At 45.4% G+C, this 26,767-nt stretch overlaps 2 protein-coding genes across 3 annotated transcripts in view; one reads left to right on the forward strand and one right to left on the reverse strand.

Annotated features, from left to right (window-relative positions):
- The window catches only part of ACSF2 (acyl-CoA synthetase family member 2), a 40,717-nt gene extending 21,723 nt beyond the window's left edge, over positions 1 to 18,994 (reverse strand). The window contains exons 1-10 of the mRNA XM_062591873.1: positions 18,927 to 18,994; positions 11,636 to 11,831; positions 10,052 to 10,180; positions 8,996 to 9,049; positions 5,872 to 5,990; positions 5,011 to 5,173; positions 4,520 to 4,615; positions 3,264 to 3,412; positions 2,577 to 2,668; positions 1,354 to 1,430 (exon numbers count right to left, since the gene is read on the reverse strand). Of these exons, the coding sequence (XP_062447857.1) occupies positions 1,354 to 1,430; positions 2,577 to 2,668; positions 3,264 to 3,412; positions 4,520 to 4,615; positions 5,011 to 5,173; positions 5,872 to 5,990; positions 8,996 to 9,049; positions 10,052 to 10,180; positions 11,636 to 11,831; positions 18,927 to 18,994 (1,143 nt within the window). The remainder of the gene's footprint in view (positions 1 to 1,353; positions 1,431 to 2,576; positions 2,669 to 3,263; positions 3,413 to 4,519; positions 4,616 to 5,010; positions 5,174 to 5,871; positions 5,991 to 8,995; positions 9,050 to 10,051; positions 10,181 to 11,635; positions 11,832 to 18,926) is intronic.
- A 3,196-nt stretch (positions 18,995 to 22,190) lies between these two features.
- On the forward strand, positions 22,191 to 26,767 carry LRRC59 (leucine rich repeat containing 59). Of its 2 annotated transcripts, XM_062591663.1 has the most exons (7): positions 22,191 to 22,346; positions 22,763 to 22,822; positions 23,331 to 23,489; positions 23,824 to 23,928; positions 24,660 to 24,732; positions 25,176 to 25,349; positions 25,957 to 26,767. In XM_062591663.1, exons 1-7 carry the CDS (start codon positions 22,245 to 22,247, stop codon positions 26,199 to 26,201), a joined length of 918 nt encoding a protein of 305 aa, XP_062447647.1. In that variant the 5' UTR covers positions 22,191 to 22,244; the 3' UTR covers positions 26,202 to 26,767. The 2 variants fall into 2 exon arrangements, with proteins under 2 accessions (XP_062447647.1, XP_062447648.1); XM_062591664.1 differs by lacking the exon at positions 22,191 to 22,346 and having other exon boundaries at positions 22,767 to 22,822; positions 23,335 to 23,489.

The following is a 26,767-nucleotide window of genomic DNA, read 5'->3' on the forward strand; positions in this document are numbered from 1 at the left end:
GAAGTAACATGCGAGTGGTAGTACAAAATATAGACTTATTCTCCTTTATCCTATGAGCAAAATGATTGCTTTGGAGAGGAGAGTTTTATTATTTTGCCTTCTGCAAAGCAGGAACATGAGACATCTAATGAATCCTGGCCACTGTAGTAATGTCTGAAAATATTTTGTGAGGCCAAACTCAGGTCTACTACAAAAATAGGTGACTGTCACCTGACTGAGTCCAGAGAATGGTAGCAGGGCTGTCCCTGGTGTTTTGAAATCAACATCAAGTGCTTTATGTCTAGGAAAGAAACCCTGGCTGTCCCTGAGACTGCTCCAGGACAGATGCCCTGGACTCCCCGAGTCCATTCCAGAGCACACAGTCATCCTTGGAAAACTCCTGGCACTGGCAAGGTCCAGATCTGCCAAAAATAACAGGCATAATATGACTCCTAGCTCCATGTGTTTATCCATCACAACAGTCTGCTTCCTCAGCATTCACAAACAGCATGGCACTGAAGCAGAAGATATTTCCTTTAAAGCAAAACAAAAAAGACCTTTTTGGCTTGCTCATTCATGCACAGGCACACACTTGCACAGACACACACACTCACACACTTCTTAAGAGTAAAATCTGTTTGTCAGACATCAAATGAGCAGGCACCTGTGACACACTCCAGCTCTTCTGGATCTCCATACAAAGTGTGTCACCTAGAGTCCCAGCAACCTGCTCACTGATAGCCTGTCCCCCGCCGCATGCAGGACACGGCGACGCTCATGCACAGGGCTGAGGGTGTGCAGACATGCCACGGAGTACAAGCACTCTGGCTCTAGCACACGCTGCAGCTATGACAATGCAATGGTTGGTGCTGTGGCTCTTACTGTTCTCATGCTCAAGGTCTCAAATGTGTAACGTGCACAAAGTTTAATACCTGCATGCAATCCAAGATGGTGAAAGAAACCTGCCAGTTCCGCAGCAAAATGAGGGTGTGCATCCACCCACACTGATACAGATCAGAAATGCCTCCTCCATAATAATTCATCCTTGCAGCATGTTCAGTGAGGAAACAGAAGGGTTTACAAACTTTGAAATACATCAACAGAAGCTCAGCTTACAACACTGAATGCAGCGTCTTCCTTTCTTACAAAGCTTCCTCTCCAGACACCCCACCAGCTACCAAGCAATCCCTCTTCATCTTTCCAACTTGACTCCATCTTCACTGCTCAGCCTAGCCTCAAGCCCATGTTCCCATCACCCCTGATCACTGCAGCTCAGGAAATGCTTGGCACCACTGTGGTGCAGAGGTGCACAAATGTGGGGTCTCAGTATGACAAACAACACAGGTAGCTCTAGCCACAGCAATCATGACTCACCACAATCTCTGGCATGTGCATCTTCACCATAATCACCTTCATGATCTCAGGGGGAACAGGAGAACCTGCAATGACTCCTGGAAGAAAGAGGAAAAGGTGACTGTCTTGGAGACCATCTGTCCACAGGAGCACTCCTTCAAGAGGTTATGTACACCCAGATCTAAATGCTGGCAAGACCTTTGGGATACACCGGTTCCTGTCAAAATACTTTCTATTTTTATGGATACAGATCCTAGTTATTCTAGAAGCAAACACTGCAGCAGTAAGGCCAGTTTGCCTGTACGAATTAAGGGTTGGCAGAGTTATCGTTAGGAAAATAAACTCTATAGCACAAACCCAGTCCAAGCTTCAGTTCCAGAAAGGGAAAGATTCAGAGCAGAAACAGGCACAAACTCTTAGCAGGACAAAAACACTCCCATAGGCAATCACCACCACAAAAATAAAAAGCTTTCCCCCTGCCTTGAGGAGACCAGCCATTTAGGGAGAGGGCAGATCATATTTTCTCCTGTTCAAATATGTCGTAGGGTGATAGGGGAAGACAGCTGAGTGCTAAACAGGCTTTTCTGAGGAACAAGATAAGACAGGATCATCCCTCACATAACAGAGATGATCAGATAATCTGCCCAGGTGCTTCTTTGCATTCCAGCACCATCTTTTCTCAGTGCTTCTGTTGCCTCAAAAGAGGTGGGGGTCTCCCTGCTTCAGCTGTTGTGCTCAGCTATGTCTGTGGCTGTCCAAGATAGGAGAGAAAGCTCCAGCACACTTTATCACATATTTTCCATTGCTTATATGAATGATTTTAAAAACAGGCAGGACACTTTAGGTCAGGGCATTCCACTGCCCATCACAGCACAGCTCTGCTTTAGGCTGTGTGCGTTCCTGCATGCCCTAAAGCACACAGCGTGCCTGCTGCCACATGGTGGTTGCTGGTGGAATAGGAATGGAACAAAACCAGGCTTCCAATCACCCTCTATAACAAATAAAACAGAAGGGTCCTTCTCCAGAGTGCCTTAAGACAAGAGAAGAGTGTGAAAACTAAATGTGGCATCAAATTAATAGTGAAACACAAAGTTAATGCAACATAACTCTTCTGTCCAGAGGAGGGTTTTGCTCACAAAGCTTAATAAATGATCAACCCACTGCTGAACTCCCTCCCAGAGGGGAGCCGGTATTATCCAATCACTCGGAATTTTGCTATTTTCTCTTTGGGTTGTCAGACTTACCTCCCCGGAGGGACGACAGGTCGTAGGAGTCAAAGTCTGGCTGGGAGAGCATGTCTATAAACATGGTTGGAGTGCCATGCAAAAAGGAGCATCTTAAGGAAGGGAAGAGAAAAGGCAAAGCTGAAGAGTTAGAGCCTGGTGCAATAACAACTTACTATGCTACTTCTCACTGTACTTGGTGCTGTCGAGGCAGTGGTACAGAAGCAGGTGTAACAGATGTGTTGCTCATCACTACATGTGTGCACGTGAGCATACACAACTGTAGCACCTTTGTTTTACAAACTACATGTGGAGAGCCACCTGGAAATGTAGCTACTTCAGCATGAGAACTAGATTTAGAGGAAGAGGGCAGGTGGCTAGACATAAAAAACGCTCTGGCCGTAACATACAGACTAAGAAGACGCCACCCCTCCCAGCCAAGTCCCTACCTTTAGCAGGGAAGAGAAGGATCCCTTTATTCTTGGGAAAAGAGAAGTATAACAAACTCCTGAGCATAGCTGAAGAAGACAGGACTCAGAAGTGACTTAGGTTCCTAAAGTGCCTTTGTAAATATGTCCCAGACAACATGCCTCTGCCACAGTGGGAAGGAAGAAGATGTGAGCAATGGCCTGCCAGCTGAGACAAGGTAAGAAAGCACCACCATCTGATGCTGAATTCTTCTACAGTAAGAGACACAAAAACTCTCACTTCTCTCTTGATACTGCCTCCAGTGCAGCCTTTCCCTCGAAACTTGGAGATGAGAAGATGGAGGAGGAACCATGCACGGCCGTCACCATGCAGCCTCCTACAGACCCCAGACAATGATAGAGGGGTGCAGGAAGGCCAACGCGATAGTCCTGGGATCAAACCAAACAGAAACAATAGTGAGCAGATGAGACCTTCCAGTGCATGATTAGTACATCTCACAGCTAGAGCACACATATCTGAACCGAGTAGTTTCCCTTTTTCATTTAAAACTTGCTAGAAATTTGACATTCATCTTTGTTCCCATTAGGTGGAAACACTACTGCTGGCAATTACTGCACTTAGTATAAAAACAACTTAGGAAATTTTTCATGTCAAAATCTCATTCTGGAATTCTGCATGTCATTTCCATGCTGGACCTTTCAGTCTGATTTTACTTCCATGTTATTTCATCCCAGAAGAGAAGAGCAGCAATGCTACAACAGATATGAAATATATCCCATGCAAGACCTGGCACATGCTATTATTATTATTTTGTTTTTAAAAAACACTAAAGGCTTGGAAGACTGATTGAAACAACCTATGTTCTTTTCTGGATCAAAGCAGTTATGTTATAATAAACTACTTTGGAACTTCAAAAGAAAATATTTGCCCTTAATGATTTTTAGAAGGAACTAAGAATAGAAAACTTCAGCAACTAGGTCATACATATCCTGATAAGATTAACAAGATTGCATACATGTCATGAAATGAAGTTATGCAAAATAAATTTTAAAATCTCATTCAGTAGAATTCAAAGCCAACCTTTAGAGTCCCATAACTGTCTGAAATGAATGTTCACCAAAATGGAAAGCGATTCACAATCTTTCTCCCATTAAAAAGTATCTTAAATGAGATTTTAGGATTTTTTAATTCAAAACACTTCAATTTCAGTAAAAATAAAAATATTATGAGGGAAGAACACAGGGAAACTTTTAGAGTAGAGGTCCTTCCATCTGTAGGCTATGGAAATGTTGATCTGGAGAAATTTGCTACCTGCAAGGCTCGAGGTGTTTGGTACCAAAAGAAATCCCCAGAACAAAAAATCCCTGTTTCTCCACATTCACACAGTTCCCCTTTCATGCACTCAGTATCCCTCCATACCATTTTCAGCAAAACATCCTGCCTTAGCACTGAGCAAGCATAAACTTTCTCCACGTATTTGGTCTCACTGTGGCACTAGAGAGACCCCAGCCCCATGTTCTCACTGAAAGACCTACCTGCTCTGAGATCCCCAATCTCATGCCAATCAGATTGGCATTATTCACAATGTTTCTATGAGAGAGGGTGGCTCCTTTAGGGCTTCCTGTTGTCCCCTGAAAGACATAAACCATTCTGGGATAATGCCATCCTTTCAGAGGAGGAGGTACACAGTTCCTTGGCACAATTTCCCAGGCAAAAATCCTGGTGCAATCTTGCACTTTATTCTCCATTCAGACCTGTGAGTCTTAGTCTTTTTTTTTTCCACTCTACATAATACTCTCTCATCTTCATCAGCCCTTGACAAAGGGCTGAGCAGAAAGAATGGAAAAAGGGAGAAATGTTAAGACACTTTTTCCATCCTACACCAGAAGGCTGAAAGAAGATGGAACCAGAATTTGGTCTCAGAAGGCAGAAGGCAAAGGGAAAGGGATGCTCTGCACCGCTGTCTTTCCCTGCACTCTCCATGAGGAACCCAACCCCAAGGCCCAGAGCAGGCAGCAGCACCTACTGAAGTGAACTGGATGTTGATGGGCTCATTGCAAGACAGGGTCTGCTGCAGGGCTCTTAGCTGCTTGACATGGCTGCTGTCCCCAGCCTGCATCACCTCACTCATGTGGAAGGTGCCAGGCAGCTTGGAGTCCACCACAATGACAATGGATAAGTCAGGTAGCCTGGTAGAAAGAAAAACACCATCAGCGATAACAGCGCAAGTGGAGAATTGCCTGGACAGCTATGCACCGGTCAGGGCAGCAAACCTGTTCTTCTCAGATGAGACTCACCTACCTAAGCACAAGAAAAAGTAGATTACGACAGTTTACACAGGGCAGATACATCCAAGGATTCCTCTTACCTCTGTTTCCAAAGCTGGAATCGTCCTTACGGAGGAGGAACTGCGTGTGTAACACAGTGTGCTTATATCCCAAAAGTTCAGCTGAGCTAAACACCCACAAAGGCCCCTTGAATTGAAGGGGATGAGGGCTGAATCCCAAGCAGGAAAAAACAGTGATGCCCAGATGTTACCAGCCAGCAGCTTGGGGTCTCCCCAGTGCTCAGCTGGCACTGTGCTGCAGTAGCGGGAAGGGCTGGATTTACCAGGTGCTCTAGGAACTGCATTAGCAGTGCTTGATACAGTATCTGCAGCAGACCATGGCCTTGAGGAGAGGTTACCAGCATCCTTCTTGGCCCTGTCTAAGATCCATAAAGTGACTGCAAGTTTCCCTTCTCAGGGAATAAAATCCTAAATACAAAGGTATCTGTGTGGGTTCCTCTTCCAAAATGATCAACTAGCCTGTGACATGCAGCTGAGGGGACACGAGTCACAACCCAGCCATGAGGTCAGTGAAAAGATAACCAGATGTTCCTAACTCACCTTTTGCTCTTTATTCCCCCTGGACTGGATTTCTCTATCTCAGGACATGCTTGCTTTAGGATATCATAGTATTTCTGTGTTTTAAACTGAGTGGGAAACACCAGCGCCTTGCAGCCAACCTGTGAAGGGAGACACAAATCCGTCAGAGGTCACACTGGGGCGATGCCCAGGCCAGCACCGGCGGTCACGTCACTGCTGACACAGGAACGCGCGCAGCCTGGGACCGCGCACACCGGGCATTAGCCATTAATGCTTCGTAGAAATTCTCTCCACGACCTTTCTGTGAACACACGACACAATGACCTCTCTGCAGACTAAGCTTTCAACACCTATCTTGCAGGAGCCATGGAGCACAGCGATTCAGAACTCCCCAACACTAACACAAGGGCCAGTTAAAAAAAAAAAAAAAAGAAAAAGAAAAGTTTCTAACTGAGTTAATCTGAACTGAGAATTTTTGAGGAACTCAGCAAAATGCGGAAACCTAAAGACAGCCTCTCATGACAAACCAAGTCTTTTTTAGTACAATTTCCTAAGCTTTCTCCACCTCTTTTTAAAGTGTCAGCAATTCTGAAAAGTAAAACATTTTTCATTCAACTTTTCATGCACATAATACTGAAACAAAGCATGTTAATTTTTTCCAAGGATTTCTTTATACTTTCCAGCAGACCTGATACGCTGAATTTGATTCAGATTTGCAAATTGCTTTGATTGTCTAAAAGTGCATTCTTGTCATATAAACTATTTACAGAAATGATTTACTCATCTGTTTTCTTTATTTTTCCAAGGTCTATGAAATAAGGAGACCAAGACTACCATAATAAATTATTTTTTAAGTACCCTCTGGGGTTTTGTCAGAAGGGAAGACAAACATTTGCTCTGTTTTCTGGAACAGTCTGCCAGGAACCCAGGAGATCACATCTGTTCTGGGATATTTGTGGCTTTGTTACTTTTCACTGTTAGTCACCTCAAACTACCATTCTGATTTAACTAGCTTTGCAAAACAGATGCTATGTGAGGAGAGGAGTTTGCAAAGCAGATGCTACATGAGAAAAGGTTCTCTAGCAAGGCATTTTCTACACGGTGTCAACCTGATTGGCAGTAGACCCTTCTTCAGAGGACCTGTAATACAAAAGCCATGATCAGTTTGCTTTTACAAAGCCCTGGAAATACAACAGCAGAAATGGAGGAGGAATGAATATTCAGCATTTATTGCTGCATATAGTGAAGGGAGGGAAGCTGTTGCAGCAGAAAATGGCCTGGCCAGGCAGACCGGCTCCAACAGGCAAAGCCCAAAAGTCTGCAGAGTTTTAGTTGTGCAATAAGCAAATATGATCATCTGAGAAAAAGAATTAGAGAGGGATGAGAAAAAACAGAGATCCCTGTGCCAAAGGTACAAGGAAATTCAAGAACACTGGAGAACCAGGAAGGATAAGCTATGTACAATATGCAGAGAAACTGAAGCTCATTCTGCTATTTAGCTCGTACCTCATCAGTAAGCACCAGCTTTGGTGGGGTCACTCTACATTTACACTAGAGCAGAAAATCAGAGCAAAATCAGACATAAATATGCAGAAATGAAAACAAAAGCCAAGTCCCACTGTAAGAAAAGCAAACTACTTGTCTCAAGAGTGATGTACAGAATGAAAGTCATGAATACAGATAGGAAAGACTTGTATTCCAATTACAAACAGGAAGTGCAATGTCATTATGAAAACTGTTCTTTGTCAGCTGTCCTAGAGACAGGCAGACATTAGCATCGTCTCTTTGGCTCTGTGACATCTGAGCCTGCATTTCCACCTTGAATGAGAAGCAAGGACACACCATGATAGGAAGAGAAAGTGGTTCACTACAGTAAGTCCAGTTTTAATGCATGAAAACAGGAGGGACGATGGTAAGACTGCAATAAGAGGATTAAATGAAGGATGAAACGGGAGTTCAAACTGCAGCCTAACAACCAAATTCCAGAGGTCTTGATGCAGAGAAAAATCAGTCTTAGTTGCTAGAAACTTTCCACTTCTGTCTAGCTAAAGCACAAATAAGGATTGTGCTGAAGGACCCAGATGTGGTACTAGCTCTTTAACATTGACTTTTGATTTAAAGCAGAACAAACGAGACAAGTGCAGGTTAGCCTCATAATGACTAAAAGTTAACCCTACGGTTAAGTGTTTAATAGCCTGAATTCCTAATCCCTGGAGCTAAAAATTCTCTAACAGTTCAAATTGATTGGTGCTCTGCACATTGCCACCAAACTCTGAAATCCAGGCAGGTATAACGAGAGTAACCGAGACAGTAACAATCAGATAGCAGTAAGATGTCAAACAGTGGCAAAAATCTAGGACTCGTACCAGGCCAAAAAATAACCCTAGGGCATATTGGGGGAGGAGAAATCTAGCTGCCAGTTGGCTGGGACTTTCTGAGCCTTCCTCCTTTCCACTTTCAGGAGTAAAATCACAGATGGTAATTTCTGTTCCAGACTTCAGGGGAGGTAGGAAGGCACCGCCTGGTTCTCTCGGGGCAGCAAGCAGCTGCTTGTGTTCTCACTCCAGAACAGACTGAGTATGGCCACAGTCAGGTTATGAGCGTGGAAAAGTTAGAACTGATCTAAAATAGATGTTGCCCCAAGAAATTGCCATCATACTGTGTTAATACATAGTCTCTGCTGTCCTGGCTGCCAGCTTCTTGGGTAGAAAGCTCCCTGTGTTAGATATTTAGCTTGTGTGGTTTTCTTCTTTCCCTGGTAAATGATTACTGGTAGGTATGATTATTATTATTATTGACATAATATTGGCAATAAATGATTTTTGGCAGAGAGAGAGAGGAATGTGAAGGATGGAAAAGCCTTTCTGCCAAATGGCAGAGTGGCAGCTACTGGAAACAGCAACAAAATTGACCTGTAACTGTAGTTCCATACACATGGTCACCGTGTGGTGGTGTTCCCTTTATATGGCCACCACCTGCCCTTGTTCTACAGCCATCGCTCCTCATCTCTCTGTGATGGGCCCAAGTGTTTAAGCAAAGTTTCTCTCTCTATATCAAGCCCCAACTATCCTCTGCCTTTAGCAGACTGCTGCTTTTAAGGGTTCTCATAACAAATCAAGTAGCATAAACAGCGTGCCATACAAACCTTCCTGATCACAAACTCCAGCTCATAGGCCTGATATGCCGGATTCACTGATACCTAAACAGAGAGAAACAAGAGGGTTAATCAGAGTTGATGCTGCTTTGAAAACTCTCTCCTAACATGTACTCCAGGAGAAAAGTTCTCCCAAGCACGAGCTGCCTAAGAGGTTACCACCACAAGAAATGTTCACTGAATTCCATTTTTTTTGCGCAAAAGACCACAAAAAAGTGAAGCAAAAAAAGGAAGAAATTTGCATGAGACAGAAAGCCACAAGAGAGGTGGGAACAGAAACCAGGCCTCCATTTTCCCACACAGACATTCAGTCCATGAAACTGAAGACATTCCAAACTCAAGGGCAAGCTAGGTTTCCTAATGAACAACAAGCAAAATACCAGTTTTCTCTAGTACAACTCTCAGCAGAAGCAGTTTTGGCCACAGGAGTTGAGTTACACTATCAGGTTTACATTGAGCCATTCTCACCCACTCTATCACTGACTCTTATCAGACACTGGGATGACAAAAGATGAAGAAAACATCCTGGAAGGTACGGCATAGTCCTTCTCACAGGGCACTGTCTAAATAAGGTATGTTTCAGTGAATTGCCAGGTGATATTATCACAGGAAACATGGCTTTTTGGAGTATGTAGCTTGGAACAGATTATTAAACGATCATTTTGCGTCACAAAGCAATTGAGATCATATTGAGGAGGGAGCTAAATAACTAATAACAACTGCTTAGGAAAACAGCATGTTACATAAAAATGGCCCTAGCTTGTAGGCTAGGATGTTTCCATCTGTCATCAGTGGCTGCAAGGCATTTCACAGCAATCCATTTCTTGTTGCTCCTTTGTCTCAGCTCTGTAGTTTGTTTTCCTAGGTACTGCAGGATAAAGATTCAGAGCGCTACACAGGTCTTTTATAATACTGACTTCAGTAATATTATGCTGGAAAAAAAGAGTCCAACAGATTTTATTCTCCAAGATCTCCATTTATATCTTTTTTTTTCCTTTCCCAACCTACCAATAAAGACTCAGACACTCGGACACAGAAATTCCTTACCAGGATGATTCCTGCCTGAGCAGTTGCAAACTGCATGAGAGCCCACTCATATTTATTGGGACCCCACATTCCTAAACGGTCTCCTTTCTTCAGGCCAAGAGCCAGAAGTCCAGCTGCTGCTTGGTCTACCTGTAAAATACAAGACAAATGCCTGGGGCTTGCTAAGAAGATCACAAACAGTCTGTATCAGGGAATAAACATTTCCAGTAATATATTCTGGGAGAAAAGCATAATCTTAACAACTGAAATCAGACAGAATGTACCTCTACAGCACAGTCTGCCAGCTTATTGATGCAGCAAGATCATTTTCTGAAGAACAGTGCTTCTGAATGACAAAGAACAGACGAGCCCCTATTCAGTAAGTTAACTGGAAGTATAAAAGTAGCAAACTTGGATCAATAAAGAAATGCAGGAAGGAATCCACAACAGGCAAATATCTACAAGTATTTGCAAATTAATTCTTGTCTAGTCAAAGGCTATTTAATGTCTAGCTTCTCATTAAACTCGAAATAGGACCAAGCCTTATTTGCATGCTAGGCCCACGTACAAAGATGGGTCTGCCTCCATTCTGTAACTATTGCTTACTTCTAAAACAACTCAGTTAAATCAAGAGATTTTTGACTAGTCTGGATTTTGGTTCCTATCCCCATGAATTTGAATTCAGCCACTCCATTAATATCACTTCTTTATTTTGCAAGATGGCAAGTAGGTTTCAGGTGTCTGTGCAAGTGTGTGAACATTCCAAGGCATTCAGAATAGTTCTTCTATTTTCTCATGATGTTTTCAAATGAATTTTATGAAATTATCATTATGAAAGCTACCTTGTAGAATATATGAATTAAAGGAATAGCCATTCTCCAGCTTAGTTTTGAGTTATAGTTTATTTTTTTAATTTAAGGTGAACTTTGCTGATTTTACCTATCTGCATGGATTTAAACAAAAGGCTAGTAAATCTAAAAAAACAAAAAAACATGAACCAATTCTTCCTATTCAAGATCATATTAGGTATTTAATAGAAATTTTCCGTCTGGTTGTTTTTGAAATATTGTCCATCCATTCAGAATACATATAAACATGTATTTGTACGTACATGAACACATACAGACACATGCGTAGGTATACTCACACATTTGTGTATATTCACTGAGATCAAACCTTTGACTTTGCTTACAGCTTCACTTGCACTACAGCTAGAAATCTTTACATGCTCAGATCCTTCAGAGTTTTGACTAATACAAGAGCTAGCGCTGACTCCAGCTGAAAAAATATCATGACTCCGCTCATATAAAATTGTCATCATTATCTGATTTATTAAGTATGAAAGTTCAACCTGTGATATACAGCAAGCACTTTGCACATACTCTGTCTTCTCCCTCTGAGCTCATGGCTCTTAAGGAAGACAAGCATAGCACACACTCATCAGATGTTCACTCAAGGTGTTCAGAGCTAGGGTGAAGATCTGGATAGGATAAGCCTAACTGCTTGCTCAGCTGACTGATGAAGTCACTTTGGACTTCTCAAATATGTTTGCTACTGCTATTACCTATCGGCGTGCATTGTCTGACAAATAAATTTGGCACTCACTTCCTCTTTGAACTGAGCAAATGTTTTCCGAACCCCATCCCGGCAGAACACCAATGCATCACGGTCAGGAAATCTCTGGACTGTCTCGTCCAGGCATTGGCCTACAGTTTTGGTGAGAAGTGGAACATCTGCAGTGCCTTGGACATAGCTTTTGGTCGCTCTACGAGTCGTAGAGAATATCCTTGTATGTAGGGCACTGTAAAAGAAGAGAATAAGCTGTGAGACAGATGCCAGAAGGGTTCTCTCTGCTGTCCCAGACCCACTCCTCAGGTGACCATCCAATTTTGTTTTGATTCCTTATTTAGGATATTATCCTATCTTACCTCACTGACTTCACTGCACTGTAATGTAAGATCCAAATGCCAATCCCAAGCCACAAGATTCAGATCAGGAGTCTGGTTACAGGTCAATATATTTTTTAATATCACCCACCAATACAGTCCTCCCAGTCTGGAGGGATCATCAATCTGCATATAGTACCAGGAATAATGCAGATGATTTAAAATTCTTGACAATTCATCCCTGAGTCATCCTTGTAGCCTCTCCTCATGCTGTTCTAGTCTGAAATCCTCTATTTTGAGCTCTAACCAGAATTAGGACTTCACCATAAAATGGCAAGCAGATTGAGCCAAGCAAGGTGGAAGGAGTTTTCCTCAAGAATTAAAGAGCTCATTCCCAGAAGGTGTAAGCAGGTCAGCTCCCCTGAAGTCAGCAGAGCCCTTGTTTTGCATCAGTGCAACAAATGTTTCAGTAGTCAGATATTACAACCAGAAACCAACATAAACAAACAGCTTGCACTTCAAACAGTGCTGAGTCACCCAACTTGGCACTCCCCACCAGCATACCATGTTACCACCTCCCTCTTGGCATACCCTGAAGAAAGGGACCATCCCCAGGGGAAGAGCAGGCCCTGAGACCTGCCACACTCACCGCAGAGCTGAAGTCCTCCTACAAACTATATCCACAGAAACATGACTACAACGGAGCATGACCACTCTTCCTATGGGACACTGTATTAAACTGATGAAGATGGCTCAGTGCATCCTACGTGGGACAGGACCTCCCTGCCAGGGTTCACAGATATCAGAGTTGGTATCATCTTTTCTAGATTTCAACAGTCGCTACTTGAAAGAACCAAGGACGAACACAGGGGCAGATATGTGTGTTCTTGTTTACCTCTGTGTGTCAGGGACACTTTACTATAAATGCTGCTCTGCCAAGAAAATCAAGATAACATCAGTGAACTTCAGCAGGACTCAGGTACACTAGTGGGAACCACAGGCAGCCACCTCAGCAGGTCAAGATCAGAAAGATCTCCCAACAGCACTTTGAAAGCACCTACTATGGCCTGGAGGGTCCTGCAGTCCTCAGTAACCCAAAGCAGCCCAGCACTTGACCCATTTGGACATGCCCACATTACCCGGCAGCACAGACAGATCCGGAGGGGGGCCAAACCTCCACCACTTCCCTTGAAATCAGAGCTCTGCTCACTGATAGTGAAGGAGTCCACACCAGCCCAAAGGGAGCAGGCAAGATCTAACGTTCCCTGCGCTGCAGTCATTCATCTAATGTGAAAACAACCTCAAACATTTTGGGCTATTTGGACAGATCTCGGACATTGCAGTCTGTGAGACTAATTGTTCCTGATCTTTCTGCAACATTAGAAGGTGCAAATAGCTTGGAAGGTGCACAATAAAAACAGTTTGTAGGAGAATTCCCCAGACTCTGTACTGGTAAGATCAGATGACTGGAACATAGAAAAAGAGAGTTAAAATAAAGCCAGAGTTCTCTCATTTTATGTCTCTAAATAGGTCTGCAGGGAATAGAAGGTTCTAATCTTGCAGAGTGAAAACAAGAGAGTTCTGAGAAGTTGAGCTGCATTTGAGAGGCATTTGTTAAGTAATGGTCTGTGTATACAACACTAAGCATGCAGTACATGCTTTACATGCTTTACTAGCTCTGTAAGTTAGATTGCAAAGAGTTCATAACACTGAAGAGAGCAACAGCAAAATGAGGAGCTACCAGAGGGATGAGGGAGAGAAGTGCAGAACCAGTAAAGCAGGCTTACAAGGTGGAGTGGGAGGCTTATACCTACTGCATGCATTGAGACACAATGGAAGAGGAAGGGCAGGAGAGATATTTCAGGGAGGTGAAAAACCTAGGCAGAAATGGCACCACAAGAGTACCTGAAAGAAGCGGACAAAATTGTATTTGAGGCAAAACTGGAGAGGAAACATGGTTAAGAGAGGTAGCAAGGAGAGGATGTGGGTGGAGCAGGACGGAAGAGCATTTTTAAATCATTAAAGCTTTCACTGAAGTCTGATCATCAGATATCTCACTCAGTGAAAGAGCTGCAACCTCTCCTCAAATCACCGCTCTCAGAGGCCCTAGTGCTGCAGTTCTTCTCTCCGGTTTCTCTCTTCACTTGTGCCTCCCTTCTCTGCTCAAACAGCCAGCCAGCATTGCTAGACCGCAAGCCTCTGCTTTCCTTCCACTTCCCTCCACATCCTCAGCCTCTCCATTCTTGACCTAAGAAATGACCAGGAAGGGCAGGGTTAAGCATCACTTCGGAGGTGCATTAGGTCAGAAGACCACTTGTTGTATGCAGATCCCTTGTATAACAGAAGGGGATCCATGCACCCAGGGAGAAAAAACAGATCAGTCTGAACTCAACTTTCTCCCCATTCGTTATAGGATTAGTATTCTGCAAAGTCTTTGTGACATGTACCACAAAAGATTTGTTCTCCTGCCAGTAAGAAACAAAAACTATCATCAAGTTGCTTCCTGCTCTAACGGGCCAAGTTCTGCCTTGTGATAAACACAAAACAAGCTTGTACCTGCTGAGAGGGAATTTTGCTCAAAGAACTGAGTAGATGACCTGACCTTCTTTCCCCATTCCTTTTCAGCAGATGGTGGAAGGCTGTGCAGCTCCCACTCATTGTATTCATGCAGTCACTTATTATATCAGTCTTGTAGAGTAATTTACACTGAGGCTGGAGGTATTGCCAGAGAAGGAGGAAAGAGGACAAAAATCAGAAAAGTGTTAAACAGAATTATTGTTTATTGTTTAAAAGTTTCTGGGCAGGGCACATAAATTAGGAGATGAAACAATGCTTTGTAGAAGAAAAGCCTTTTATAAGGGTTGAAAAAGCTCTCCCTAACCCAAGGGAAGGAAGAATGCCCCTGGGAAAGCAATAAAAGTCACCGCAGTCTTGCACTGCCTTGGCCTTACACAGACAAGCTATTGTCAGAAGGCTGTGGGGTGGCTCTGCAGAAGCAGTTCCAGCCACTCACATCTGCACTCAGTGCCAAGGCAGGTGAGGAAACTGGCAATGCCACCAATTTTGCAAAAATGCTCAGCGGAGAGTGGCATATTCTCACCCCTCCAAAGCAAAGGCCAAGTCATCACCAGTTTCAGTGGAAGCAGAATCTGTCTCTAAATACTGCACATTTCTCGCCATCAATCAGCGTAGGAAAACAAAGTCTCTGCCTCCTCCCATGCTGAGTTTACTACAGGGCTTGAGAAGGGAAGAAAAGGCTAGAGCAGCCAGAGAGCAACTGCCGACCTAGCTGCACAAGAGCACTTTCCCCGAGTGCGATTCTTTGAGGTCAGCAAGAGCTAAGCAGGATCAGTGCTTTGCTGCCTCGAGGGCAAGGAAATAGAAGCATTTCATGTCTTGTGCAGTTCCTCTGGGGACTCGGGCCCAAGGGAACACCTGCTAATGGATAAAAAAATTCCCCATCACGTGGCTGCCAAAAAACAAAGACGACTGGAGAGAGGAGGAAAATTCGTGAGAAATTTCAATCAAAATCCAGACCCTCCAGCTAAACCAGACTGCTGTTTTCTGCCAACACCCTGCAGTCAACCTTCTTCCTTTCAAGAGGTACTTGTACAACCCACTACCGCTGCCAGTTAAAGGGGTGATATTTGACACAGTCATGACTTGGCAAAGCAGCTAGGTCATGTCCATGCTTTCTAGCCTTACTCTGTCAATGTTTTCCAGTCCTGAAGAGCAACCAGAATTACACAGTAAATGCATGAGCGCTTTTTCTTTGACAACACAAGAGTTCCTCACGTGATCCCAAACAAAGGCTCTCATACAGGAAAGTAAGGGCCTGATCCTCACTCAGTACATGCCAATCCAGAGGCAAATGACCGTTCCTCCTCCTGTCTTCATGGCAATGGCTCCCTCCCTATCCCCAAACATAGGGATGTGTGAATATCAAAGAACAGTGAGAGATTTCTTTAGGAAGCCCTGCAAAGCTGCAGTCTGTGAAAGGACTGATTGTTATCCCCCTTGCACAAAAACACACACAGCTTACTATCAGAAGTCCCAAGCATTCACATCTCTAAGTGAGGGCATCAGCACCTTTGAAACTAGGTCCTAAGACATCTCATGCACTAACTCTTCTCAAAGTGCTTGCTCACATGGTTTCTTCAAATACATTAAGGAAACAGACTTCGCAACTGTCATCACACTAGATATCCCTGAATTCTAGTCTCGTGCTTGCATGCAGTTCAGCCTTTCTGTATCATGTTTCCTGGCCATGGGGAAAAAAAAAAAAAAAAAAAAAAAAAAAAAGTTGCAGGATAAAACAAAATGTTTTGGAAGCCCTTTCAGAGTTTAGCATACAAGAAACTAAGCAGACACATAATGCATGTGTTACCAGTAATAGCATGCTGAAAATATTACAGTCTATCTCCCGTTTCTCTCCTGCCTGTAGCCAACAGCAAGTATACCTAATCTGAAAGAATGTTTCAAGAGACCTCTGCAAAGAAAGGGTCCATAATATTTGGAAATAATTTGTTTGGTTGTCTTTGTTACAGTATCACTACTGCTGTAGATGGAACAAAACTAGTGACCTTCTGGTCTGATCTTATGGCTACTCTTATTTTCCTGCTTCAGCTAGAGGAGAGCAAATAAAACTACACTCGCTCTTGGATATCAATGTAGACCATGTAACTCTCCCTGAGAGCATTTGCTTTCTCTTAGCAACACATTCCAGCAGCAAAACAGTCTGCAGTGCCTGCAAATAAGTAACACCATCACTGGCCTCTTCTGCAAAACTTTGACACCTTAGAGCTTAGCAGCATAACTGAATGAAGAAACATCAGAGACCTGGGGGGGGGGAAAGGCAATCCTCTCCTTGTCTCCTGCAAAAGGAACGTAGCTGAATCCTCAAAGAGCCAGAAATTGCTCCTGCCTGATGGTGACAAGCAGAAACCAAACAAGCACTCTTGATCACTCTAGAAGCTGTGTATAATTATCTCTGAATAGTCTCAGCTACCATTTTATCCTTGTTGATTTAAGATAGCTAGCTTTACTTTCCACCTTTAATTCTGCACCTATCTCCAGAGCAATCATCAGAAGGGAAGGGAGAGGAGCACAGGGCAGTGCCCCAGGCTGCTTGGGAAGCAAGGCATAGGTGTAACCTTCTGTCCCCCTACAGAAAGCACACAAAAAGGCTCCTGTTTTGCAACTATGAAGGACATCGGCCTGACCTGTGCCATCCCCTCTTCACATGTGTAAAAGGCCCTGCCCGCCCACGGTGTGCGAACAAGCCTGTCTACAAAGCTCCTATTAGGAGAGACACACACACTCCACAAACACACTCCTTTGTTCAGGGAAGTCTACCAGGACCTTATCTCCCTAAAACAACAAGCTTTGGGTCTTTCATATACCACAATTGCAATAAAAGGGTGGCAGAAATTACCCTTGTGCAGCTCTATCTCCACTCTTTAAAACAACCCTTTGTAGTAAAGGGTTAACCAGATTTTAATTACGTTTTTTTTTTTCTTTTTTTTCCTTTTCTTTCTTTTTTTTTTTTTTTTTTTTTTTTTTTTGCCTTTTTTTTCCTTCGGTTTGAGGAATGGTAGATTTCCTGAACTTTAACAGAGCTTTACGATGCTGGATTTCCCCGAATTTTTGGTTTTATTTTCCACTATGCCCCTTTCCCTACTGCACTCCTCTTGCCAAAAAGATAAGCTGCTTTCTGCTAAGAGCAGAATTTAAGAAACTTTTCTGCTATGAGAAAGAGCAAGAGTTTAGCACTCCCCTCCGCCCCCATTTGATTTTTTTTTATGCAAATGCTTTGTGTTCCTGCTCCTCAGTTTCTTACATTTCTGGGCTGGAGTCCAAACTACAATGAATTTAACATCTTGCCTCTTGATACAGTTTCATAAGAACAGATTTTGAGCCTGCAGTCTTGGCTCTACATTGGCACCACCGATCTCACTCATCATTTCAACACCAGCTGAAAATAAGCACCTAGATGCTGCATATAAAAACAGGATTTTCTCCTTACAGTTTTTGCAGAGTTACTTCCTGGAAATTACTCCATACCTCCCTTGGTAGTAATCTTGGCATGATAGTTAATCCTCCAAAGCCTCTCCCGTCCCAGCCTAGGCATTTTTCTATTACTGTCCTTTCCCACCAACTTCTCCCAAGAGGTCGTGCTGAACAAAGGCAAGGCAAGGAGCTGGCTGGGTCCTTCAAACCCTAGAGCTCTGCAGCTCCTCTGCATTCAAGACCTGCTCCCACCCCAGTGCCCTGCGTCACCCAACCGCCAGCTGCACCCCAGGAAGCCTCCGCACGGCCGCAGCAAGGACACTGACAACGCCAGGAGAAGCCCACGAGGCAGAGTGGCAAAGGAAGATGGAAAAACTACTCATTATGTTTCCTGCAGTTGGGATGAAGCTGTTACACAAGCAAAGTTCAGCCTGGGGCACATGTTCACATCCTCTCTATGTGCTACACAGGAATCGTCCCTGACCCACCAGACCTGGGGGTCAAACCAACGGGTGCAGCCTGTCTCCTACCACTTTGGAGAGATTTTTATGGGAGCCAAGGGGCAGAAACACATGCAAAGAGCAAAGCTTCCAGCACCCCGAGCTGGTTTTGGCCTGTTGGCACCTGGCACCCACATCACTCTGAACTTGCCCTATAGACCTATTTACCCTATAGCTCCCCAACCCCAGGCATCCACAGCCCTCTATCTCCTGCTCCCACGGCCCCCCTTCCCATCACACATAGCCTCTGTTCCCCATAGTCCCCTGTCCCCAGAACCCCCTGTCCCCTATTGCCCACTCTCCCCAGTTACCCACAGCCCCCCATCGCGCCACACACTCCTCGGCCCCCTATAGCCCTCCACCCCCGTTCCCACGGGCTCTGCCACCCAGAGCCCCCGTCCCACCCCCCGCAGATCCCCACCCCATCACTAGGGCCTCCGCTCCCTATAGCGCCCTGGCCCGGCGCCCCCCTCCCCGCAGCCCCCGCCGTCGGGGCCCTACCTGCCGGGCCGGGCGCCCCGCGGCCCGCGCAGCAGGGGCAGCGCGGCGAGCCGCGCCGCGGCGGCCATGCGGGCGGCGGCGGGAGCGGCGGCGGGAGCGGCGGGGCCCGGCCGGCTCCCCGCGCCGCCCTATACGGCGCGGCGGCGGCGGGCGGCGGGGGCGGTGCGCGCCGCGGCCCGCCTCGGCCCGGGCTCGGCCCCCGGCGGGCGGGTGCGGCCGCGCAGAGCTCCCGCCGCGCCCCGCTTCTCTCTCTTTGCGGACCGCCCCGTCAGCCCTTCCGTGCCCGACGGCAAGCGCTACATCCCAGCGCGGCCCCGAGGAGCCGCGCGGCCCCGGCGGACGCGGGCCGCGGCGGGAGGAGCGGAACGGGCTCCCCCTCGAAGCGACTGGCACCGGCTGCCGCCGCCTCCCTTCACCTTTACTGCCTGGTGCCTGAGCCCGGTGTCTCACTCCCCGATTCCTAGCGCCATCCACTTCATCAGCGCGGTCACCTCGCAACACCGCCAAACACTGCCTTCTCCCTGCACGCTGCTCCGGGGAGCGGAGAGGCCAGCCGGGGGCTGCGGAGCAGCGGGGGCCGCAGAGCTGCCCTCGTCGGGCGGGCTAAGCCGCCCCGACCCGAGGGAAGGGCAGGGGCGGGCGCCCAGCTCCCTCGAGCACGGGGCGCGGCGGCGGCGCTGGCACCGAAGGACAGCGGGCCACATGCCTTGTTCTGAGTGCAAAATGTCAGGCACCCCGTCTGGGCATTGCTTGCAACCACGGCAAAAAGCTAATTAACCCTCCTGAAAGGGTGGAGTATAAGCCGGATCCCAGAAAACAGCCTACCCCTTTTAGATGCCATACAAGCATTAACTAAGCAGTGTTAGCAGCTGGGCACCGGCCTGAAGCGCAGGCTCTGTTCCTGGCTCCATTACAGCAGTGTGATCACTGGCTAGTTATTTTGCAGCTCCCTGCTGCTTTTTCTCCCATCAGCCGAAGTGGAAGCTAGAATTCAGTAGAGAGAGACACTTTACGGTGTATTTATCCCATGTCTATCACAATGGAGCTTATGAACAAGGACATCAATTTTGGCCTCAGAACTGGTGTATCCCTGACATCAGAGCCAAACATGCACTCATAAATAACAGCCACACTATAAAGTACTGGCTGTATAACTGAATCTCATGGTTCAGATAGCTGGTTGTAGAATCAGCAGGGATTTTTCCCCTGATGCATGTCTTGTTCACAAGGCAAGAGGAGTTTGCAGCTGTGATAGCATTCTATTTGGTTGGGCAAAGGGAGATTTTTGTCTTCAAAGTATGAAAAATTGGTCATGGCTGCACATGGGACACTGGGCAAGGCAGGTCAGTGCTGTGAAGAGGATCTGGGAATCTTCTTCAGTCCGTATCTGCTGTGTCTTGCTTATGCACTCAGGGCCAATAATAAGGATCATCGGAGCAGAACTAGATTGACAGTATTCATCTGGCTTTATCCAGCAATTCTTCTCCCTTCTTTTTGTGAAATATTCCTCCGTCCTTCTTCTTGAAACGTGAAGAAATATGTCCTATTTTCTCTGTCTCATTTAGGTTCTAAGTCTTTTTAGACATGCATGGGTATCTAAATGTATTCAGGTGTGTCAGTCTAACTAAAATCAATAGCTAGGAGGGATTTGTGTAAATGATGTAAGGTCGTATGACATTCATGGCCAAAAGTTATCCTTTCACTATTTCAGTGAAGCACAGGGCAATTATATTTATTTGCATTGCAACAGCATCAAAGTGTGCTCAGTGTTGTATAACAACAGAGAAAAGAAATGTGTTCCAAAAAACTCACCTTTAATAAACAAAAATAAAACTGAGTTTCAGTCTGATCCTCCCACATACAAATGATTAGCCTATGGGGTAAATCCTAGTTACATATTAAACCAAGAATTATGCAGAAGTTACAAGAGTCTAAGTTTCAGACATTCCCAGTCATCTGCAGTATTGCACACGCATTGTGCATTCTCCGTAAGGTACAAGATCTGCCTCAGGTCTCCTCAAAGCACCTGTGAGTTTTGCCCTCAGGAGCAGGACTGTATCTGCCCCTGCCAAGATGGCTATGGAGCCCATCAGGTTGAGAAGGGAGCAGGGGACATGTGAGTCACACATTGACTATAGCTAACGTGGGGGTCAGGCAATCGACTGCCTCACTTGGGTGTCCATGGTGGGAGATCTGGAAATGCGAGATTTCCTCACCTGTCCCTGGTTCAGATCTTCCTCCAGCCCTTCGAGCCTTGTTGTGAAAAGCTGAGGGATGAGAGATGTTCTTGCATAACCAGACCTTGCTTTTCTCAAATGGGGGTTCTGTACTTTCAGTCCCCGGTGGGAGGCACTGCTGCTAGCAGCTGCTCTAATCTTCTGAACAAGAGTGCATTGATCATAGGCAGCCTTTATTATACTCTCTCTGAGGCACATTTGCTGTTTGCTGTTTTGTGGTGTCTTCGCTCAGAGGCTCCAGAGATCTTGATTATTTCAGTGTTAAAACACCTAGCAACAGTTTTAATACCCGACTCAAAAGTACCTGTGGCTTAGATGTGCTGAAGTAGATAGAAACATTTTTGTAAGGTCCAGTTCATCACATTTTGCATAGGGGCCAAAAACCTGAAGGTTAGCCTTCACTATAATCCCATTACTAGGCGATACTGATTTGTCTCTGTCCCGGCCTTCTTTCCTCTTTCACTGAGTTTCTCAACAGTGGGTCAGTCAAGGTGAAAGAACATGTTGATTGTGCACTATGGGAGCTTCCAGGTCAAAGCAGGAACATTAATGCAAATTCCTCCTGGTAAAGAGAGACATGTTGGTATAACCCAACAAAAAGTGAACTCAGCACTCAGCAATTACGGAGGCTGTGAAGAGAGAGAAGCAACAATATCTAATATTTGTAAGGGCAGTACGTATGACGTGGGTTTTGTGCTCATATTGGGATGATTGCTCGTTAAAGGGCTGCTTTTTCGTGGGACACTGCGCGGACAGTGGAATTGTTGGAAATAGTCACCCTCAATTCATTTACTCGGGGTGCCAATCCGACCGGCCTGCCGGCAGGAGCGAGACGCCTTACTCCGCTTCCTTCAGGCCGAGGGCCGCCGGCCAGAGGACGGCCTTTCGGGAGCGCGCGGGCGAGGGCGGCGCGGCGCGGCGGCGCGCTCCGGGCCGGCAGGGGGCGCGCTGGCGGCGCCGCGCCCGCGCCGAGGGGAGGGGAGCGGCGCGGCGCGGCGCGGCGCGGCGCGGCGGCGCTGGCGGGCCGAGCGCGGACGTGGACGCGGAAGTGGCTGGCGGGGGGCCGCGCCGCGCAGGGGCCATGGCGCGCGGCGGGAAGGGGGTGAACCTGAAGGACAAGCTGGACGGCAACGAGCTGGACCTCAGCCTGTGCGACCTCAGCGAGGTGCCGGTCCGCGAGCTGGTGAGCAGCCGCCCGCGGGCCGCGCCGCGCCGCCGCCCTGCCGCGCTCTGGGCCGCCCTGTGCCTGCAGATGCGCTGTTAGCGTCTCCTGCTTTAGCGAAAAAAAGATGCATACGTCAGCAGGAGCTGTCACCTGGACTGCAGGCATTTATAATACCCGAGACGAGGATGTTCGTGCTCTGCGAGCTAGACGCATAGCGTCAGCGGCTGCTCTATTTCAGAAGCAGCAGTATCTTTAGAACCAGAATTTTGAATCAGAGCTTGGCTAAGATAAAATGTAACCTCGGTGGCAACTGCTGAGGAATTCACGAAGAGGCATGGAAGAAAGCAACTAAAACAAAACCAGCGCAGAAGGTCGTTGGCGTGTGCGCGTGCATATAGATATAGGTTGATTTTAGTTCTTTGTTTCTCTTTCAGGCTGCCCTTCCGAAGGCTACTATATTGGATTTGTCCTGTAATAACCTCATTTCTCTGCCGGTAAGATGCTAGAGAGTCTTTGTGGATATTAGGCAAGTGTTGGGAAATAGGTAGAACAAATACCAAGCCCTTCAATAGAGATTCAGTAGGAGGTTTGGAATTAGCAGTTCTCTCATTTTTGGGTTGCCTGAGTGACACCACCATTAGTTAAGGGGTAGTATTAATGGCAGTTTTGACTGAGGCAGGTATAATGCAATAAGAGAGGAAAGATTCGTACCCAGTGAAGATTGTAGCATCTTCCCTGCAACTTTACAAACCACTTTCATCAGCGTAAAGGCTCAGTTTTGTTTCAGATATATTGCTGCATATCGCTTTGTCTAGGCAACAGGAGTGTCCTGCTTCCTCTGTCTTCCAAGGCAGAGGAAGAGGGTTATTTTTCTCTAGCACATGCGCAGTTGTATGTTAAGGATTGTGGCTTTATCACATAAGGTGAAGGATATTTCAATGTACTCCCAGCTGGGGTTCCTTTGTAAAGACGCTTCTGCTCTTTTTGTGTTTTGTGTTTTAGTCAGACTTCTGTAGTTTGATGCATCTGGTGAAACTAGATTTGAGTAAAAACCGGCTTCAACAACTACCCTTGGACTTTGGTCGCCTGGTCAATCTGCAGCACCTGGACCTTCTGAACAACCGTTTAGTCACCCTGCCAGTCAGCTTTGCACAGCTCAAGGTAGAGCCTACTTGCTAGGCAGTTATGTAAAGCCTTGGGAGGCAGTCCAGAGTCTTGTGATTCTTCTCAAGTTGTTTTCTCTGGTAAAGCATCAGTCCTGCTGGCTACCCATTTCAAAATTCCTCTGGGCTCTGCACCACAGCTCAGTGGAAATTATCTCATTTCTACTGAAGCAACTTCTGCCTGAGCACTCTACTTATCTTCTGTACCTCCTTCATTTATGTGAAAATTAAGTAGCTCTTTGCTACTGCTTTGTATTTCTTGAACAATCAGAAGACCGCTGTGCTCTGTATGTGTGCTATTACAGCTTCCCATTTATCATTCCTTCCTGCAGAATCTGAAGTGGCTGGATCTGAAGGACAATCCCCTGGATCCTGTTCTTGCTAAAGTAGCAGGAGACTGTCTGGATGAGAAGCAGTGTAAACAGGCTGCTGTCAAGGTAAGGAATCTGCTTGCTATTTTATTCTTTTTTTTTCCACTATTGGATTTGCTGTCTTTTTTCCTATTGCTTAGCAGGCTTGGCTGCTACTGCAGCAATCTGAAATTTCTTCAGTCAGTGAGGAGCTAGTTCACTGGTAAACATGCAGTGACTTCATTGCTTCCATGCCTGTAGTGAGCAAAGACTGAGCTATGCAGGATTCTTTTTCATTAATGGAGTTAAGAGTATTAAAAGCTCGTTGCTAGGAAAGTGGAGGTACTTTTAGACAAAATAATCCATATCGAGACTTACACTTGAGAATACAAAAATCTCTCAAAGTTCTGGCAAACTATAAGCTCACATGAATAGTTGTTGCTGGGAGCCGTGGAGCAAGAATAGTTAGAGTCTGGGTCTGTGTTGCTGCCCATGTCATGCTATTACTTGAAAGAATTCAGGCTCATAAAAAAGCAAGTGTTCTGTGATCATCTGTATTAGCTAGCACCAGTTTGCCTTGTTTTTTTAATTAAAATATCTTTTTCTTAACTGCAAAGATTAAAATAGGAAAGTCAGAGAATTCTCTTTGGAGACATACCTGTAAGACTGTCAGCTATGTGCAGATTTATCAGATTAGTAATCGGTCCCAGTTGACTGTCTTCTGCCAGCCTTCAGCTCTGCTCTAAATGTTCTGTTTTGAAATGATTATGCAAAGAACCTTCTGCATTCGTCCCATATTGTCTTCTTGGACCTTGAAGGTACTGCAGCATATGAGAGCTATCCAGTCTGAGCAGGATCGAGAAAGGCAACGGAAGCTCCAAGCAGAGCGAGGTAGGCATAAAGAGCCCTCATGTGCTGTCTGCTGAGGTCTCGCCTGATCTCTTTTGATGACATACCTGAACATACTGATTGCCATCTAACAACTATCTGTAACTATCGCAGTTCTGAGACCCCAATGAGTACTTGGGAAGGAGGGAGAAAGAGAGCTTGGGATAACTATGTGGTTTCTTGCCTGGAGAATAGTTAAATCCCTAGATGAAGTGTGATATAGGTTATATGTAAAAAATATGAAGGAAGAACATAGGATTTATTTTAAGGGAAGCCTAAACCTGAGGGAGCAAGATGGAAGGTATGCAATATTTTAGAAAAATAACGCAGAGTACTTATTTGATTGTTTCCCTATTCCAGTGGGGAACAGGTAAGCATGTAATAAGGAACAAGGCAATGACAACCCTTTACATAAAGGGAAAAAAACCTCTTGTATTCATCCTCAGAAATGGAGAAGAAACGTGAAGCAGAACAGCGAGCAAGGGAAGCTCAAGAGAGGGAACTGCGGAAGCGAGAGAAGGCAGAAGAAAAGGAACGCAGAAGACGAGAGTATGATGCTCTGAGAGCTGCAAAACAGGAGTTGGAAAAGCAAACTAAAAAAGAAACTGTGCAGACTCGAAGTAAGTTGCATCCACAATCGGTCCAGGTATACCATAGAGACCATAATGTAATATTTTAATCTGCAACTTGAGCACAGCATAGGAAAAATAAGTGGAAGGGAAGGAACAAGACCACTGCCCTAGAGACTGCATCAATCTACATCAGATTTTTATGGTGGTGGGTGGTCAGAGTGGTAGGGAAACAGCACAGTAGTAGAGCTTACTAGAAATTTAACAGGTGGACAGCTGTAGGAGTGGAAGACATTTCAGCATCTTTTTGCTGAACTACAAGATTCAGAAAATTCTTCAGCTGTTCCTAAGCACAACTTATCTCCATTCAGTTCTTTCTGAATGTACTGAGATATATACGCAGAACAGAATTTGTGCAACAGAGATGCCTTACATCCTTTTCATTGCTGAGAAAATAAATCTGAAATTTTCATCCTAGATGAATAGATCCTTTGCATCTATTTGTTGACTAGTGTAAGGGATGAGAGTTCACAACAAAGGACAGCTATAGTGCAAGCTATAGTATCTCACCTGAGCTTCTATTTTCTCAATATAGCCTGTTCAAAGGTATTTCTGATTAATTCCTCACATCCCTGTCATGGAATTTTTCTTGTTGCAGAGCCCTCCTCCAGCTCTCGTCCACCTCAACCACCGAGGCACAAGCACTCCTGGTCTCGGTCTGTGTTGAGGTTCCTGCTCTTCATGCTGCTGTGCATCCTCTGTACTTTGGCCGTCTGCAAGCTGACAGAGTTGCAACATCAACCTCTGTGCATCAGTGTGAACACTCTCTATGAGGATGTGGTAGCTGCCCTGCAAAACCACAAAACCCTGCAAAATATGCTTCACCAGAACTCACAGCAGTGATTCTCCTGGATGGGCACTTGCTTTGTCAGCATCTCCTTCCACCATCTACACAGCCAGAATTCCTATGGAATTGTGTTCTAATGAAACTGCTTTTAATCAGTCAGCATTGATTTGCTGGTCCACTCCGCACAGAGCAGAATTATTGTTCAGATCATCTTTGCCGTGCATGTTTCTCAGCTGGCCTGTAATTACCATTGTTTGCCCATATTAACTTAAACTTGTTAACACTTCTTACCTCCAAGGGATTTTTACCTAGATTGTAACATACAGGAAGCTGCCAATTTATGGGGCGGTGGGGGGGGGGGGGGAGAAAACCCACCTTAGTTATCTATATAGCTATAGCTCTATAAGGGAAGCAGAAGGTTTTTTAATGCATATCCATTTCTTCCTGCCATTTCTATTCATGCTAAAATTGGTGATATGGCTGTATGGGAATAATATATGTAGGCCTAATCCAGGACCAATTACAAGTTTGTAGGATGGCTGTGCATCTATATGTTGGAGTGAAGAAGCTGATGTACTATTGAAAGGAGCTGAAAAATTTCAATACAACAATTTTCGCAGCA

Source organism: Rhea pennata, chromosome 19 (assembly GCF_028389875.1).
Source record: "Rhea pennata isolate bPtePen1 chromosome 19, bPtePen1.pri, whole genome shotgun sequence".
NCBI lineage: Eukaryota > Metazoa > Chordata > Aves > Rheiformes > Rheidae > Rhea > Rhea pennata.